General features: G+C 41.4%; 2 protein-coding genes across 2 annotated transcripts in view; one reads left to right on the top strand and one right to left on the bottom strand.

Moving 5' to 3' along the window:
• The window catches only part of LOC134574527 (oocyte zinc finger protein XlCOF6-like), a 169,018-nt gene that overhangs the window by 94,130 nt on the left and 59,380 nt on the right, over nucleotides 1–15,508 (top strand). The window lies entirely within an intron of this gene.
• On the bottom strand, nucleotides 7,737–13,957 carry LOC134575515 (zinc finger protein 347-like). Its single transcript, XM_063434816.1, has 4 exons — nucleotides 13,886–13,957; nucleotides 11,353–11,479; nucleotides 11,122–11,235; nucleotides 7,737–9,379 (listed from the first exon to the last, which is right to left on the bottom strand). The coding sequence occupies exons 1-4, from the start codon at nucleotides 13,955–13,957 to the stop codon at nucleotides 7,809–7,811; spliced, it is 1,884 nt and encodes a 627-aa protein (XP_063290886.1). The 3' UTR covers nucleotides 7,737–7,808.

Here is a 15,508-nt window from a genome sequence, read left to right as displayed (position 1 = left end):
ACTTTCATCAGTATTAAATTTTCTGGGTGACCCACTCTTCTATTGTAATATAATGCATAGTAAAATAAACATTACAAAACTTCATTTGACTCTTCTCTGTGTGGGCAGGGATGTCTATGCTGCTGCTACAGTGAACTTATTATGGGCAGTTGCCTAGATCTACATAAATATGATGTGTCGCTCAACCATTGGAGACCCAATGGGACAGCATGTCCTGACCTGGGGTAGAAAAAGACTACCTTCTAGCCATAGCACACACTTCTTTGTAATGCTTACCAAACAAACAGGCAGAATTCCACTCACAAGAGTTAAAGGGAAACTCCAGTGCCAGAAAAACGATCCGTTTTTCTGGCACTGGAGGGTCCCTCTCCCTCCCACCCACCAATCCCCGGTTACTGAAGGGGTTAAAACCCCTTCAGTCACTTACCTGGGACAGCGGCGATGTCCCTCGCCGCTGTCTCCGCCTCCGCGACGCTCCTCCTAGTGATTACGTCGGCCGGTGGGCGAGACTAATCTCGCTCACCGGCCGATGAGACCTAATGCGCATGCGCGGAAATGCCGCGCATGCGCATTACGTCTCCCCATAGGAAAGCATTGAAAAATCATTTCAATGCTTTCCTATGGGGTTTTGAGCGACGCTGGAGGTCCTCACACAGCGTGAGGACGTCCAGCGACGCTCTAGCACAGGAAACAGGAAACCTGTGCTAGAACCCAGGAAGTGACCTCTAGTGGCTGTCTAATAGACAGCCACTAGAGGTGGAGTTAACCCTGCAATGTAAATATTGCAGTTTATGAAAAACTGCAATAATTACACATGCAGGGTTAAGGGTAGTGGGAGTTGGCACCCAGACCACTCCAATGAGCAGAAGTGGTCTGGGTGCCTACAGTGTCCCTTTAACAAAACTCTTCAGGAATTCTACAACACAACCTTCTTATAGGTGTTTGAATAATGTAATCAATTTATCATTGAGCACAGACTAATACATTCTGAGTTATGTGCAACTGGCAGGGTGAATTTTTCAAATCAGCCTCTGTTTTTGGGAACCTTGCTCTCTTTTAAAAATGTTACAGAACATGTTAATTGTTCTTTTAAGAAAGTTAAAAATCTATTGTAAAATACATTGTTTTAAATGATTAAATTCTGTTTTGAGTTCTTGGATTAGGATATTAAACAGATCCATGATGTCCTCAGTTTGTATAAGCGAGTTGCTTATGGTCCCTGCAATAGATGAATATAGATTGATATAAAGATAAGTTGGCATCTCCACCAAAAGACATCTGGGCACCAAAAGACACCTGAGCCTCAGGTTAACAATGTGACTACCTGACACAAAAACATTGCTACATTAGGGGGCGGTGTCTGACCGCCAAGCTGAACAGACGTGCAGACAAGGAGCTCCTGCCGGGCGGGTAGAATAGCCGACGATATCGGCGGCTACTCAGCCCAAAGACACACAGGGGTGCGATACCCACATTGGGGGCACACCAAAGACTCGACAGATACATTTCTGAAGCCTGTCGTAGCCCAGAACCCGAAAATCAACCTGCGCCTACAGGAGTTGGAGCCGGGGAGAGCCGGCCGCTCTCTTCGGCACCAGACCCCCTCAGAGGCGCTCCTGATCTCCCACCCACCCCCCCCTGGACCGGTGGGGGTTATCCCGGTACCCATTAACCAAGCGGACCGACACGTAAATAACTGACCGCAGCTTCACAGCCAGCAGAGGCTCCAGCCTGTCAGGACACACCCAAGATGGCCGACCAGCAGGGGCCAAAGAGCGGGAACACTAGCAGCCGTACACACGTTCGCCAACTGGAAGCTCTGGACCAACTCTGTTCAAGCTTCCACAAAATATTATGTGACAAGGGGATGTCCTACCGTCAAGCGGCTCGACAGGTGGCCTCTTGGCTCCGTCCGGAGACCCGCCGCCGCCATTACGGACTCCCACAACAAGTCTTCAGGGCGGCCACCCGACCAAGCACACAACGACGAACGCAAGGGCGGGAATGCTCGGGCGCAAGCACCCGCGCTCCCACAACCCAGAGCGGGACCTGCCAACCTGCACAACTTGCCCCACGCACAGCGGCCCCGACAACCTCAGGCCAGCAGAGCACGACCCCACACAAGAGGAATCAGTTCCAGAAACTACAGACCCGGGGCGCATTGATGCTACCTTCAAAGGAGGCCGAAAACAAGCGAGACGCCAGGCGCAATCCACACCAAGCATCGCCACAAAGATACATCCAGGCGATCAGGAGAAATCCCAGGGAAGACATGGATCTGCCAAGCCGAGGTATTGGCTGATCGTGCCACATACCCTCGAGCAAGGTACCCATGTCCCCTAAAGGACTTGCAGCTAAACCCCAGCCTGCCGGTACCAAACTAGAGGTTAAAAAGTTATCATAGTCAATCCCATATAGCGGCCGACTGTTTAATGTTACTGGCTTATTCGTTCTAAAACTGTTGGTACCTAAAGCATAAACGCTCCTAGCTTTACTAATGCACAGCTTTACACTTATATCCTTAAGCGCAACTAGTTGGGCTATATACACATATCTAGTCTAGCATGTTCCAATACATCATACTGTTGTCTACTAGCCTATATCTGACTAGGCTTGTTATTAACAGTGCCATACAATATAAGTGCCTATGTCATGTAATCGCTATCACAAATCTCGTTCTATTATCTTTTATAGGCACTGTACCGTTTTAATGTTTGTTTTTCCATGTTATTTAAAAAACAAAATAGTGCTGAAATGTTGACATTTTACGCCAATCTTGCCCTCAACCTCAATGTATATTTTCGTTTAAAAATGTCACTGTGAGCTTGTTAACTAAACTATGCACTACAAAAATAAAGAATTAAAAAAACAAAAAAAAAAACATTGCTACATTAGAAGTTGTTTGGGGATTCACCACTACTTGCCAACAATTCTACTTAAACAAAATACCCAGCAATGATAGTGAAAATAAACTACTATTCAGATTATTACACAAAGTGGTGACCTAGCCTGTACTTAAATATGCTCCATGGCCTTAAAAAGATAGGTAGATAGCCCATCTCACTCCGTTGGACTTCTTTAGATACCTGCAACTCAAAGACTACATACACCACCCACACATACAAATAGCAGCCACAGGGCCGATGACTTTCTTTGAGAGAATGTGCCTAAACGAATCCACACAGCCAGGTCTCATCACTTGGTTATACGCACATATCTGTAGTGAAACAGAGGAATGGGGCACATTAACATACACAGAAATCTAGGAGAAAGACCTGGGGGTGGAGCTGGAAGGGTGGAATGGAGGGAAATCTGGGAGGCAAATAGTTCGTTATCCATCTGCGTATCCCTCCAAGAACAATCGTATAAAACGATGTTCCGGTGATATACCACTCCAATCAAACTGTGTCAAATGAAACAAACACCTAATGACGACTGCTGGAGAGGATGCGGCCTTCGAGGCACATCCTCCACATGTGGTGGGAATGCCCCAAGATACAACCATTTTGGAAAGAAATACATAACATAATCTCTCAGATCTTCCATAGAACACCTGGCTTAAACCCTTGGACATACCTGTTGAATAGGCCCTAAGAGGACTGGACGAAAAAAAAAAAAACTGATCCACAAAGTGACATTAGCAACTAGGAGAGCATTAGCACAGTCATGGCTACAGGTTGAAAGGCCTTCATTGAAGACAGTACTCTCTAACATAAAATAGGTCTATCTCATGGACAGTTTAACAGCCCGGGTACGGGGATCGATGACTAAGTTTGAAAAACTGTGGGAACCATGGAGCAATAGCGACCTAGCAAATGTAACAGCCACATAAGAATGTGACAGAAATATTAGTAAAGACACGACTGGCCTTCACATCCCTCGACCCCAAGCCCTGGGGAAGCGCTCCCTCAGAGATTAAACACAGATGGGGACCGCATAGTGCTTCATCGAGCGACATCATACTCTATCGACCTGATGACATCTCTAAACCCCTTCCACTACACCCAAACAACCTGAACAACCTCTTTTCTATATTACTTCTTTTCTTTCGCCCTGCACTATTCTATCCTATACTTACCCCGGGAGAAGACTTGGCAAGAAAAAGCCCGTAATAAAGCATGTGAGTAGGCCCAGACCATGGTCCTACTATACGGGACATGTGTCCTAATCCTAACCGGGGTAATGCACTGACGAATGGCTACATATGATAATGTAAGCGATACCACAACTTAAGAGAAACTTGGTTTTTAGACTCATGTTATTGTTTAATATTCAATATATATATAAAAATGTGATATGTCTTGACAACTTGATCAGCGGAAATGTAACAGAATAATAGGAGGAACTAAGAATGTTTCACAGTTATTGACAATTTTTTAAATGTACCTTGCCTTTTGCATTGAAACCTGTATGTTGTGCGCACAACAAGACAATCACACATAAAGTATTTAAAAAAATATATAAAAGATAGGTTACCTCCCTTGCACATCTTGATTAAAGTTATAGCCAAACTGCAGCAGCAAACAGCAAAGCACAGACCTGCTCCAAAACGCAAATCCCCTAAAAGCAGGCGTTAAGGGAACACAAAACATGTGCTTTGTCTCAACCCACAACCTATGAATGAGTAGGGTCCCACAAGTTGAAAATCATGTACAAATAACTCTATAGAGGTCAAAAGAAAAGTAAATAATGGATGTAGAATTTACAGATTTTTAGGGGAAAATGCATTCGATTTTAAGATATTTACCAAGTTTCAGTAATAAGTACATGAAATGTGCTTTTTACCGCTTTTGTATATATATTCATTAATTTTCTAAATCAGATACACAATATTATATTGTCAGCCACTTTATTTACCAACTGCACACATTAATAGACAACCTTTTTAATGTTCATTTAAAAAAAAAAAAAAAAATTAAAAGGTGATGAGACCACATACTTTTAAAAAATCTAAAAAGATTTAAAAATATAGGCCACTGTATATTAATTAATTAAATAATATATTTGGAATTAAGACATTGGAATTGTCTTGTGTAAGAGAGAATACAAACACAGTCAGGGGATTACATATATGTCATTGACTCCATGGTAGTCCTCCTTACCATTAATTTTTAATCTCCTTTTGAACTTTGCAAATCCTTGTCCTTGCTTACCAACTCATAAGGAATAAAATGCTCATATTAAATGCACACTCAAGCCATAATCACCATAATCATGACAGAAAGCTGAAGTGGTTATAGTGCCAGGAGTGCCCAAGTACCCCCTCATCGTAAAATTTAAACATTTTTAGAACAGTTTGACTTCTTACCTGTAGTCCACCAAGCACCGCTACCCGCCTCCACTACAGCCTTCAGAGAGCTGGCAACTCTTGTTTGGGAGCTTCCTTTCGCTCTCCTAAGTCCTGCTAAAAACATTAGTTAAGCACTGCGCTACGGGGATTAGCTGACATGAGACCTTCTGGCTCTCTTTTAGGGTGTAGTGGAGGCAAGGTGTATTCTAAAACTGTTTGACTACTTACACAGAATGTAATGGTTATGTTATTGGTGGAATGTTTCCTTAAATAAAATTTTGGTACTTAATTGTTGCAAAAAAAACAAAAAAACATTCCTCTTACATGATGGCCTCAAGCTTTACTCAGGGCTCTCTCACTGAAATAGGAGCTCTTCAGACCTGGGTGCATTCTTCCATCAATCACGTCAGTTGATGATACTCATGGACAAGGGCCAGATTCAAACTGCCCTTACCTTTCTCACTAAATCCCCCTATGCCCTACATATACATACATTACACATATGTGAAGCCCATGTCTTTTGTTAAGGGCAGCTTATTACGCCATCATAATTCCATGACTATATCTAGTATACTATTTACATTTCCTACATCTATATCACAAATCCATTTTTTATATTTCATATATTCTATTCCTTACTACATTTTTAATGTATACCTGTGTGTATCTGCCTTCTGACTCTCCTTTAAACATGAACTTGCTATATAGGCCTTCTATTTCTATGTATAGGATTGTAGCTCGAGTCCTCAAAAACCAGGTTAGACACTATGATAAAAAAGAAATTTGCTTAAGAAAAAAGTATTTTCACCTGTGCTGAGGATTTATATCCTAATCCCCATCTATAACCTCTTCCTTTATCCCATGACCTGCAGCTAATCTCACCTTTATTAGATTGTACTCTTGCTGTTAAATCACTATTAGTATCTGTGAAGAAACTACCCTGTTTGGTTTGTTAAATTGTTTTTTTCTCGTTCGGTAGATAAAACTACCGAACACCGACCACCGGCTCATTATCTACAAAGAAAACCGCAGGATTAGGTGCTCTCCCTGTATTGTTTGCATGAAAAGAGGCAGCGGGACTTGGTCATTGAGTGTCTGGAACTAAAACCGGACGCTCGACTTCACGAACGCTGGTCAACTTCGCGAACGTTTGCTCCTTTTTACTGACCAGGCAGGAGAGCGCTATTCGGTATTTTTGTTCCCACAAATTAGGGGAACAAACGCTACATACGAGCCAGGGGAACAGTTTTTGAATTTTTTCGGTTTTTAGACTTCCCGAAATAGAGTGACCGCTGCCTCTGAAACTGTGGAACTATTTTTTGCATAGAACCATGCGTGTGGTCGGTCAAATTAGGACTGCCAGGAGATTCCTGAACCGATTTGGGTGATTTTTGGATATGTTGGTCACCCAGTTTGGGGCTATCAGGGGATGTAGGGATTTTGTTTGTTTAAATGTATTTTGGGGGTTTGTAAAAATATATGCTTTTTTTGTGCCTGGATATAATTGAGTTTAATACAGTGCAGACTCAATTATCTCCTAGACACAGGGAAGGGATTTACCTATCTTGTATGGGAGTGTCCTGGACCTGAGAGCCAATGTAATTGTGCATATGTCTTTACTGTAGTCTACTCTCAGGTCCAGAGGGGAGTGCCCCTTGCATGGAGACCTGCATATAAGGCCAGTTGGCCTGAATAAAATCATTCCTGTTGTACCCTTCATCTAGTTGAGGCTGATATTTGGGTATGTGTCTGGGAGAAATTACTGAATGCTGCATTGCCTTCTGGAGAACGTCTGAGTCAACACCCAAACTGCGAGCTATAATCACTCAGCCTTTAGCACTTCTGGAGAAAGCGTAAGCGAACGTGTATCTCACATACCAGCGTTCATAACAGTATCATACTGTAGACACTCACTGTGTCAGTCCTATCTCTCCCACACAAATTTTACATGATCCCGTCACTTTCACAAGTTGCAATTCGCACACTTTACTCATACCACCATGCTGCCATAATCTTCTCATTACTGCCCAAGAAACTGACTATCTACTGCCTTCTTTGTTTCCTGTGTTTCATTTGTCGCATCCGGTTTAGACTGTAAGCTTTCAGACTGAGCATTTACAAATTACTGTATTCAGTTGCTTTTTCCAAATAAAGTTCTGTTCGATTTGTTATTTACAGTGTTTATCATTGTGGAGTGTTACACAAAATAAATAAAACATAGACCGATCTGCTTATAAGACACCCATATTATACTAGTAAATATAGCACTTATCAGTACAAGTTACGTTTTACTTCATTGTCATGGTCAACAGCCTGCTTTAAGAAGCATTGATTTGTTACTATCTACAGTTTATGACTAGCAAGAAGTAATTGGCTTTGTGTTATGAATCAATGTCATTAAACAGGTTTGTCCCCATATTAACACATTTCCTCCTTACAGAAGAGTTTAAAGCTAATTACTTTCACCAAGAAGACACCAGGTCAAACATTTCACACTATTTGAGATAGAAAACAGTCTCTAGCCCATATGAAGCCTCTGATGTTGAACAAGACATGAATTCCTATTAAAACATTTCCCACATTTAGTACACAAGAATGGCTTTATTCCAGTGTGGGTCCTCTGATGCTCAACAAGATAAGAGGAACGGGTAAAAACCTTCTCACATTGAGTGCATGAGTATAATTTTTTTCCTGTGTGAATTCTCAGATGTTCATTAAGACTTGACTTGTAAGTAAAACATTTCCCACACTCAGAACATGACAATGGTTTTGTTCCATTGTGAGTCCCCTGATGTACAACAAGGTTTTTTTTACTAGTCAAACATTTACCACATTCAGAGCAAGAGAACGGTTTCTCTCCTGTGTGAATCCTCTTATGGGTAACAAGATTTGAAAAACGAGTAAAACGTTTACCACATTCAGAGCAAGAGAACGGTTTCTCTCCTGTGTGAATCCTCTTATGGGTAACAAGATTTGAAAAACGAGTAAAACTTTTAACACATTCAGAGCAAGAAAATGGTTTCTCCCCAGTGTGAATCCTCTTATGGGTAACAAGGTTTGAAGAACGGGTAAAACATTTACCACATTCAGAACATGAATATGGTTTATCCGCTTCCCTGCTTTTTCCTCCTCTGTATTCAGTGTTAAACCAGATTTCTTCTGTTTGTGAAATTGTATACATTTCCATGTCAGGGAGATTTCCTTCTTCATTAGAAGAAGATACCTCGTTAATATGAGTAGAAGCATATTCAGTCTCTGTATGCTCTCTGGGTGAATAATGGTCTGTGGAATTTTCTTTTTCCCACACGATTGATTCATCCATAATCTGAGTAGATGTATATTCTATCTGTACATGTTCCGTGGGTATAGTAGTACCAGTTTCTCTAAAATTTCTTCCTACAGGCAAAGCAGGCTCCGGTTTAATACACGTAGATCTATAGTCGGTCTTTGTGTCTTTTGTAGTGGAAAAAGGGTTTACGTTTGTGTTACTTTCTTCTTCACATGAATTGCATTCCGCTGGGTATTCTGTCTGTGTATGTCCTATGGGTGTAGAATTGTTAGTGTCTGAGGTATTTTCTTCATCCTGCAAGGTCAATTCCTCCTTAATATGAGATGTATAAATGTCAGTTAAATTTCTGTTAAGCGGTGAGGCTGGTTCCTCTTTAACACAAGACGCACATTGTAAAAGTGCTTGTTCTGCTGTTGGATACATTTTGAGGTAATCATTTCCTTCCCCACACAAGACTGATTCCTCCTTAATGTAAGTGAAGTTATATTTTGTCTGTAGATGTTCTGGAATTCTATAAATAGCAGTGTCTGGGGGTTGTTCCTCACAGAAGGTTTGCTCCTCCTTAATATGTCTAGATGTATATTTTGTCAGTGTATAAATTATGGGTTCTGTGATATTTCCATTTTCACACATTTCCCGTTCCACTTTGCGCACTGATTTGCTTGACCTCTTCCAGGGTTCATTTTTTACAATGAATTTTGGTTTGTTGATTTCAATATTATCATTTATACCGTGTGATAAAGACACAAGTCTATGAAATACCGGTAGTTCTTGTGTAGTAGTTCTTACAGGTCCACCCACTAGAAATAAATATATAGGGATTAGATCATCATTTTATTTAATGTAAGTGTACCCATCATGCATAAAATTACACAGTATGACTGTAATGAGGATACCATGTAATCTATAGCTTGTCCTAGTTATAAATAATGTATATTTTCTATAGAATTCTTATTCACTGTAATATAACAGAACCCATCCATTGGCAATTTATTTGACACTGTTACCCTCTCTTTCAGCGGCCTTTTACTCAGCCATAGATTTAGGCCTGGTAATAGACAAGAAAGGTTATCTATCTATGTCCAGGATTCCATAGTAGTTGCTAGTCTCATAATAGGTGACAGTAGCATTGTATTAAGCTTATGAACGAATTCACAGCTTCCAAACTTTTATTTTTAAAGGTGCACTGTGGTTATGGTGCCCAACATTTCAAGCCATTTGAATCTTACCTGGCTACCCTCGGACACCTGTTGTTTGTCCATCTTCATAGATATTGCTAAAGTGGGAGTCCCACTTTAGGTATATAAATGCTGTCCTTATTAGGACTTAATTAATTGACTGAGAGCATCAGCTGACAATCTCTGCCAGTGCTGTAGGGGACTTTTGCTTTAGTGCTATCTGTGAAGAGGGCCAAACCATGTGCAGCCATGGAATCCAGGTTGAGGTAAATGGCTGTAATAAAATCATTTTCCTGTGTGTTTTCCAGGTTGATTGAAATAAGTATTTTATGTATATATCTTCTTGGGTTAAAGGCTCGCCAGGTTGATATACGTCTATATTAACAAAAGTACTACTACGGAATCTGACTTACGGTTTCTTGAGTATTATTCTTACAGTTACAGATACATAATAAAACAACAAGGGATGTTACAGGATAATGGATGTTCAACAACAGATGTTAATTGCTGGACTCCTGAAGGGAGAGTTAGACTCTACATATTTGGAGAACAGCCGGTCAAGAAGAACTTTGTGGTCCTTTGTCCACTATTCTATATTGATATGACCATAATATGACATCAATAAGGACAAGACCCCCACTTCACATTCCAAACTTCTCAAAGAAAGCCTTGACGTATTGATACCATCTTTTACTTATGTCAATTTAAATAACCATACCTAATATGATAAGAACATAAAATATGTAATATTCTACAATGGCAAATGGTTTGAAAAAGGTTTACCTCTTAACAGTGGGAGAGTGACATGACACTACTGGCAACATAATCACCAGAACATTGCAGTAGATATGGTGATTACAGTGCCCTTTTAACTTCCTCTTTTTACTGGACCCCATTTTCTTCAGTACTGTTCTACTGTTTTTGTGTTTAACAGAAACTCACTGAATAATAAGCAATTGGGCATTCATCAATAATTGGGAAAAGATTTAGAAGTTCAACAGTACAATAGTTGATTGTACAATGAGCTTGTGGACAAAACATGCTCCTGTGATGTTTGAGAATTGAATTTGTTCTGCCATTAGTAGCTCTTCTAGATCAGAGATCTAAAGCGATATTTTCAGTTAAATTTAGTAGATTATATAGACATTGCGGTCTTTTGTTCTCAGTCAGTCAATCTTACTACTTTTACATAACATTCTGAACAAGGGCCTTGTAACTTTTTGAAAACTTGACCTTTGGTACGTGCACATACAAAGAAATTCTTTCAAGGTCTGTGTGCATGATGGAGCTTGTGGTAGAAATAGAAGGGAATAGTAATTATGGGTTAAGAAGAACAATAATCCTACTAATTTGTGATTACTCACCGATGTCACCATATATAGAACATTTTGTCTCCTTGAATGGTTGGTGATGCCTCATATATGGCTCTCCTCCTCGCTCGATAATGGATACAACGGGAGGTATCACACAGGTCCATCCTGCGTGTTTACAATAAATGTTATTATATATGCAAAGAATGGTTTTAAATCACCTCAAAACATCTACACATGTAATTCACAGGAATTAGGATTGCAAAAGTTATGGGATTTTCTTACCCAGAGACCTAAGGGTCCGGTAATTCTCCATCATCACGTCCATGTAAAGCTCTCTATCATCTTCTGTTAAACAGCCCCATTCATCCTCCGAGAAGTAAACAGCGACTTCATCAAACTCACATTGTCCCTAAACAAGAATATTATTCACATGGATTTTCATTGGCACAAATCATCAAACAGTAACCTCTGGACTAGGTCTCAGTATTACAACACATTATTACATAGATACAGTTTTAAAAAACTGAAGTGGTCATAGTCATAGCACATTTAGAACAGGATATGGTGAGTGCACATATGACTAGTTATTTCTGTGTCGATGTATTTATATAGAAAGCAGCTGTTCCTACAAGATAGATTATTTAGAAATCTGTCAAAGGAGAACCATCATATTACACAATTGAATAAAAATATTAAAAACCACGTACAACTTGTGTTAACCTTTTTTGTGTCATGTTCTGTTTTCAATTAAATTAAATGTATATCAAAGATTTTGCAATTGACATCACAATTCAGATCTGTCATGGCACAACTTGTTTGGAGAAGAAATAGAAACCATTTTTCTGCTTTTCCACCTCCACGTACTAGGCATGTGCATGGGGAAAATTTTCGGTTCGGTTCGGCATTCCGAAATTCGGGACTTTCGCAATTAGGGACTTCAGCAATTCGACACTTCAACACTTCGATATTCGGGACTTCTATTGCAGTCGTTTAGTAGATAACTCCCTAATTCCCACGGTATTAGGGAGTTATCTACCAAAAGGCTGAAAGACCAATTTAGGTCTTTCAGCCTTTTGGTAGATAACTCCCTAATAAAAAAAAATTACTTAGTATTTGTAAATTTTGCCCCTACTCGCTATAACGCGAGTAGGGGCATGTCTAGTAAACAGTGAGCAGCCTGTGGCTGCTCACTGTTTAAAAAGAAAAAGTCCCCCCTCCCGAGCACCCACCCCTGAGCAATGTGTGGGGGCCCTATAGTAAAATAATTGGTGGGGGGACCTATTGTCCTCCCCCGGGCCCCCACCACTGAGCGGCGGGTGGGGGCCCTAAAGTAAAATGATGGGGGGGGGGGGAACCTATTGTCCTCCCCCCTGGCCCCCACCCCTGAGCAATGTGTGGGGGCCCTATAGTAAAATAATTGGTGGGGGGACCTATTGTCCTCCCCCGGGCCCCCACCACTGAGCGGCGGGTGGGGGCCCTAAAGTAAAATGATGGGGGGGGGGAACCTATTGTCCTCCCCCCTGGCCCCCACCCCTGAGCGGTGGGTGCCCTAAATACTAATAGGGGGTGGGGACCTAATGTCCTCCCCCCTGAGCGGCGGGTCGGGGCCCTACAGTAAAATAAGGGGGGGGGACCTAATGTCGTCCCCCCCTGAGCGGTGGGTGGGGGCCCTAAATACTAAGGGGGGGACCTTATTAGTATTTAAGGCCCCCACCTGCCGCTCAGGGGTGGGGGGCCGGGGGGAGGACAATAGGTCCCCCCCATTATTTTACTGTAGGGCCCCCACACGTTGCTCAGGGGTGGGGGCTTGGGAGGGGGGACTTTTTTTTTTTTTTTAACAGTGAGCAGCCACAGGCGCTGCTCACTGTTTAATAGACATGCCCCTACTCGCGGTATAGCGAGTAGGGGCATAATTTACTAATATCAAGTAATCTTTACTTAGTATTAGTAAATTTGTCTGAGAGACCAATTTAGGTCTTTCAGCCTTTTAGTAGATAGCTCCCTAATACCATGGGAATTAGGGAGTTATCTACTTATTCATTCCTATCATTACATTGACTGGCTAAGTAACTTACATTTTATATGAATGTATGTTACTTGATTGTTGTAAGTGTTGCAAATGCTTACAGCTGAATCCTTGCTATGTTTGTATACTTTTTATTTAAAATTGTATACAATGTAACATTCTTCTTCTTTCACTGGGTAAGTATATTAGTACTTAGGCAATACTGTGCTTCGGAACTTCAGCACTTTGACACTTCGGAACTTCGATAATTTCTGAACTTCGGCTATTCGGAAGTACCCGAATGTCTGAATTGCCCGAAATTCGTCCAAACTCACATTCGGACCGAAACAAATTGCACATGTCTACCACTTACTCTATCCCTTGCTGACCATTGTCTGTCCCTGCCTCCATAACGATATTTGATGTACTTTAAAGGAAGGTCTCTATACTAAGAGACAAGTACAAAGGTTGTTTTTTTTAAGGTTAGTTAAGATCAGAGATCTTATAGCAATGACTGATCAGCAGCCAATATTGATGATGATGTCTTTCCAAGACAGAGGTAAATACAGCTTTGTGGATTTTACATTTAATTGTATTTTTCAGACTTCACAAACACATATTTGTTAAACACAAGGGGTAAGTAATCGTAATTTTGAAATTCCTGGGAAGTGACAATTCCCATTATTGATGCTATTTTCTACCAATGATTTTTTGTGGTCCAGCCAGTAGGGAAAGAGGTCCCCATTTTTGTTTATGCTGTTTGTTATTATTTTCAATATTCTGTTGATACTTTGCGGGTCACCCACCAACCTGTGCAGTGAAGGAGAAGGTCTCCCTTGCCTGACCTTTGAGCTGGTTATCCACCATGTGATTTACCATCATCTTCTTCACTTCAACCTTCTAGTTTACCCACAAAACAATATAATTTGGCTCTCCCAAAAGTAGGATTTTGGTCCATAGATAGATGTTTGAAGAGCTGCATTGAACTTATCAAGGTAAAATTTCAAAGTTTCATCCTGCAGTGAAAGAGACAGATATCACAATAATCTGCCTGTCCAAAGTAAAAGCATCTCATAAAAAGATTGCAAAATATGATATTCTAAAACTAATAGCAATCACAAATTACACACACACACACACTACACAAAAGTATGTAATGTAGAAAGGAGGTCACCCAGACTACAACCTAGAGGTTCATTTCATTTTATCACCAATATCTGCCCAAATGACTGCAAGGTTACTTCTTAACTTCTCCCCCCAAACAATGTGCGCATTGTAATATGTGACTTATAAATGCCAAAAATAGAGGAAAATCTCAGGCATATGATAATTATAATCAGTACAAATATTTTTCTGTAGCTACCCAAATTTATTTTTATATTTTATAAATTATTAACTAAAAGGATATGTATTCATGTAGGCCAAGGATGTCAAACTGAGGTACATTGCAGCCCGCGGCCCTCCAGCCAATCTGGACTGTGATTTTTGCGTCCGCCTCGGCCTGCGTTTCCTCCACCCACAGGCAGCGTGCAGCACCATAAGGGAACCGCATGCACAGTACACTGGGAGAGCGCCACCCCCTGCAGTTCTGCGTAGGAATGCCGCGTGTCACATGACTACCCAGCACTCAGTCTGACACCGCGCGCTGCCGGAGACAGAGAGGTGAGAAACAGCAGGAATGGGGGCTCATCTATCAATAGTGCAGAGGAGAGCTGGCGCTTCCAACACCTCAGGCGCCGGCTCTGTGAGAGAAACACTGCCTGACAGGTATGAATGGAATGGGTAAGAGGAAGACGTGGGTGGGGGTGATAGGCATGGAAGGGGGAAGGTAGAGTTCAATTAAAATTGAAGGGTTAGGGAGGGAGATTTGGATGAAATGGGTAGTGGGAGAGATATGAAACGGATGGAGACATGTGGGGGAGAGATATGGAAAAGAGGGAGAGATATGGAAGAGAGGGAGAGATGTGGGGGAGAGATATGGAAGAGAGGGAGAGATATGGAAGTGGGGAGAGATATGTAAGGGGCGGAGAGATATGGAAGGGAGGGAGAGATGTGGGGGAGAGACATGGAGGGAAAAAGACATGGATGGAAGGGGGAAGAGAAACATGGAAGGCAGGGGAACAGAGACATGGGTGGAAGGGGGTAGAAGCGAGCAGAGTGGAGTGTCCAGCCACACATTACTCTGCCTGCAGTTTGCAGAGGGACTAGGGAGTGAGTGGAGCGGACACTTCAGACAGTGACATTACTACTGAGATAGTAAGTAACTTGAGGTGAAGCTTTTGAGCGAATTATATAAATGTACCTACAGGATTACATACTGTTTGCATGAGAATGATACAAGTAATTTAAGTTTGTGTTGGTCTACGTCGAACTCTTTGTTTGTTTTTCTGTGCGACCCACATAAACGTAAGCCGTGTATATTTGGTCCGAGTT

Source organism: Pelobates fuscus, chromosome 10, assembly GCF_036172605.1.
Source record: "Pelobates fuscus isolate aPelFus1 chromosome 10, aPelFus1.pri, whole genome shotgun sequence".
NCBI lineage: Eukaryota > Metazoa > Chordata > Amphibia > Anura > Pelobatidae > Pelobates > Pelobates fuscus.
The sequence above is the reverse complement of the archived record's forward strand: the minus strand, read 5'-3'. Positions and strand labels throughout refer to the sequence as shown.